The sequence below is a fragment of the Mus caroli genome, chromosome 8, assembly GCF_900094665.2.
Source record: "Mus caroli chromosome 8, CAROLI_EIJ_v1.1, whole genome shotgun sequence".
Taxonomy (NCBI): domain Eukaryota; kingdom Metazoa; phylum Chordata; class Mammalia; order Rodentia; family Muridae; genus Mus; species Mus caroli.
The window spans coordinates 11,480,481-11,482,135 of record NC_034577.1 but is presented as its reverse complement, the minus strand read 5'-3'; the positions used below and the strand labels follow the sequence as shown (position 1 = coordinate 11,482,135).

The window sequence follows — 1,655 nt, the reverse complement described above, 5'->3', positions numbered from 1 at the left end:
CACACACACACATGCACACACACAAAAAATAGATAAAAAGAAAAGACCCAATACCAGCTCAGAATCAGACCTTGCCTTTACCTGCAGGAGTCCCTAGAAGAGCACATCCCAGNCATAACATCCCAGACATCCTACAGCTTGATCATTGTCCCCTCTGCTTAAAGCCTCTCTCATCTCCAGCTCAAGTTCTCAAAGCTGAAGAAAGAAATCCTCACCTTCAAGATCATCCTGGTAGATGACGATTTCTTTCTCTCCTTCCAAATGAATCGCTGTGAAGAAAAGGTGACAGTGACTTTGACATCCAAGAGTTCCCTAAAGGAAGTACATGTCTCCCTAATACAGGGCAAGTTGCAAGCTGGCATAGCATTTAGGCAACAACAGGTATGGAGTCATGACCTCTGGCATTTTGGAAGTGTCCCTGGTAATTCTCATCACATTCAGTTCTTTGTAGCGGGTCNAAGGACTCATAATAAGGTAACTCGAGTGAACCACGATGAGGTTCCAATGAAGAAATTTGTGCCAGAGAGTTTAAAACTGGACACAGAGTGGCTTGGGGTCAAGACCTCAGTCCCGCTCTATACTGAAACTGTGCCATTGACAGACAGAGAGCAGGTGGCTGAGCATCCTAGATTCCAGTGCTTGGTAGAGGTAAGAGGCACTGCTGTAAGGCACAGGGTATGCCTGGCTGCCTCTTAGTCCTCAAGGAGCACCAATCACCTCCAAGTCTACTGACAATGCTGATGGAAACATCAAGACTGGGGAAACATTGCTCTGCCACACTCCTTGCAGGATGCCATGCTTAAGGCTCACATGCAGTGGGTAACAGAGGTACATGCAGGTGCCTCAGAGGTCCTCAGGCACTACTGGGACTTGAGTGAGCATACCTTGCAACCTTCTGAGGTCAACAGGGTCAAGGGCGGCCACAGCATCGGAGATCCTGGAAGGCCTGCTAATGCCGGCATTATTGACAGCCCTCACGCGGAACACATACGATCTTCCTTCGAAAAGTCCGGTGACGGGGTACTTGCAGATCTTTACTGGTGCATCGTTACACTGAACCCAGTTGTTAGTTCCCACCTCACATCTTCAAGTGAAAAAGAAGTGTAGAGAGAAGAAGCACATATGGTAGTCTACTAAATACTCAGGGCTGTGCTCTCATAGAGAGCAGTCACCACAGGGGAGCCATTTGGATATAAATCCACACTACTGAAACACTGACTTCTATTGATAGTAATACAATAAACCTTAAAAACTATTTAGTAAGCTCAATAGGTATCTCTATGTACATCCATAGAGAATGGATGGATAGACAGACAGATAAATGGGTAGAGAAGAGAGGTGATAGATAGATGATAGCACTGATAGATAAAATAGAGATAAGACAGGCAGGATAAGCAAGGACATAGGTAGATGATGGACTATAGATAAGAATCGTGATAAGATGGGAAACAGCAGGAAGGTAAGGCAGACAATACAGAGATGTAAATAAATGATAGATAAGATAGGATAAGATAAAGTAGATAAGATTTAAATAGATGATAGGTAAGATAGATGCATAGATGATAGATGAACAATCAGATACATATCAGGTAGACAGAAAGACAGATAGATGATAGATAGATAGATAGATAGATAGATAGATAGATAGATAGATA

At 43.6% G+C, this 1,655-nt stretch overlaps 1 protein-coding gene across 1 annotated transcript in view; it reads right to left on the bottom strand.

The window, feature by feature from the left end:
• Positions 1–1,655, bottom strand: part of LOC110300124 (myomesin-2-like) — a 70,168-nt gene that overhangs the window by 42,128 nt on the left and 26,385 nt on the right. Inside the window, exons 11-12 of the mRNA XM_029480673.1 lie at positions 885–1,084; positions 216–269 (exon numbers count right to left, since the gene is read on the bottom strand). Of these exons, the coding sequence (XP_029336533.1) occupies positions 216–269; positions 885–1,084 (254 nt within the window). The remainder of the gene's footprint in view (positions 1–215; positions 270–884; positions 1,085–1,655) is intronic.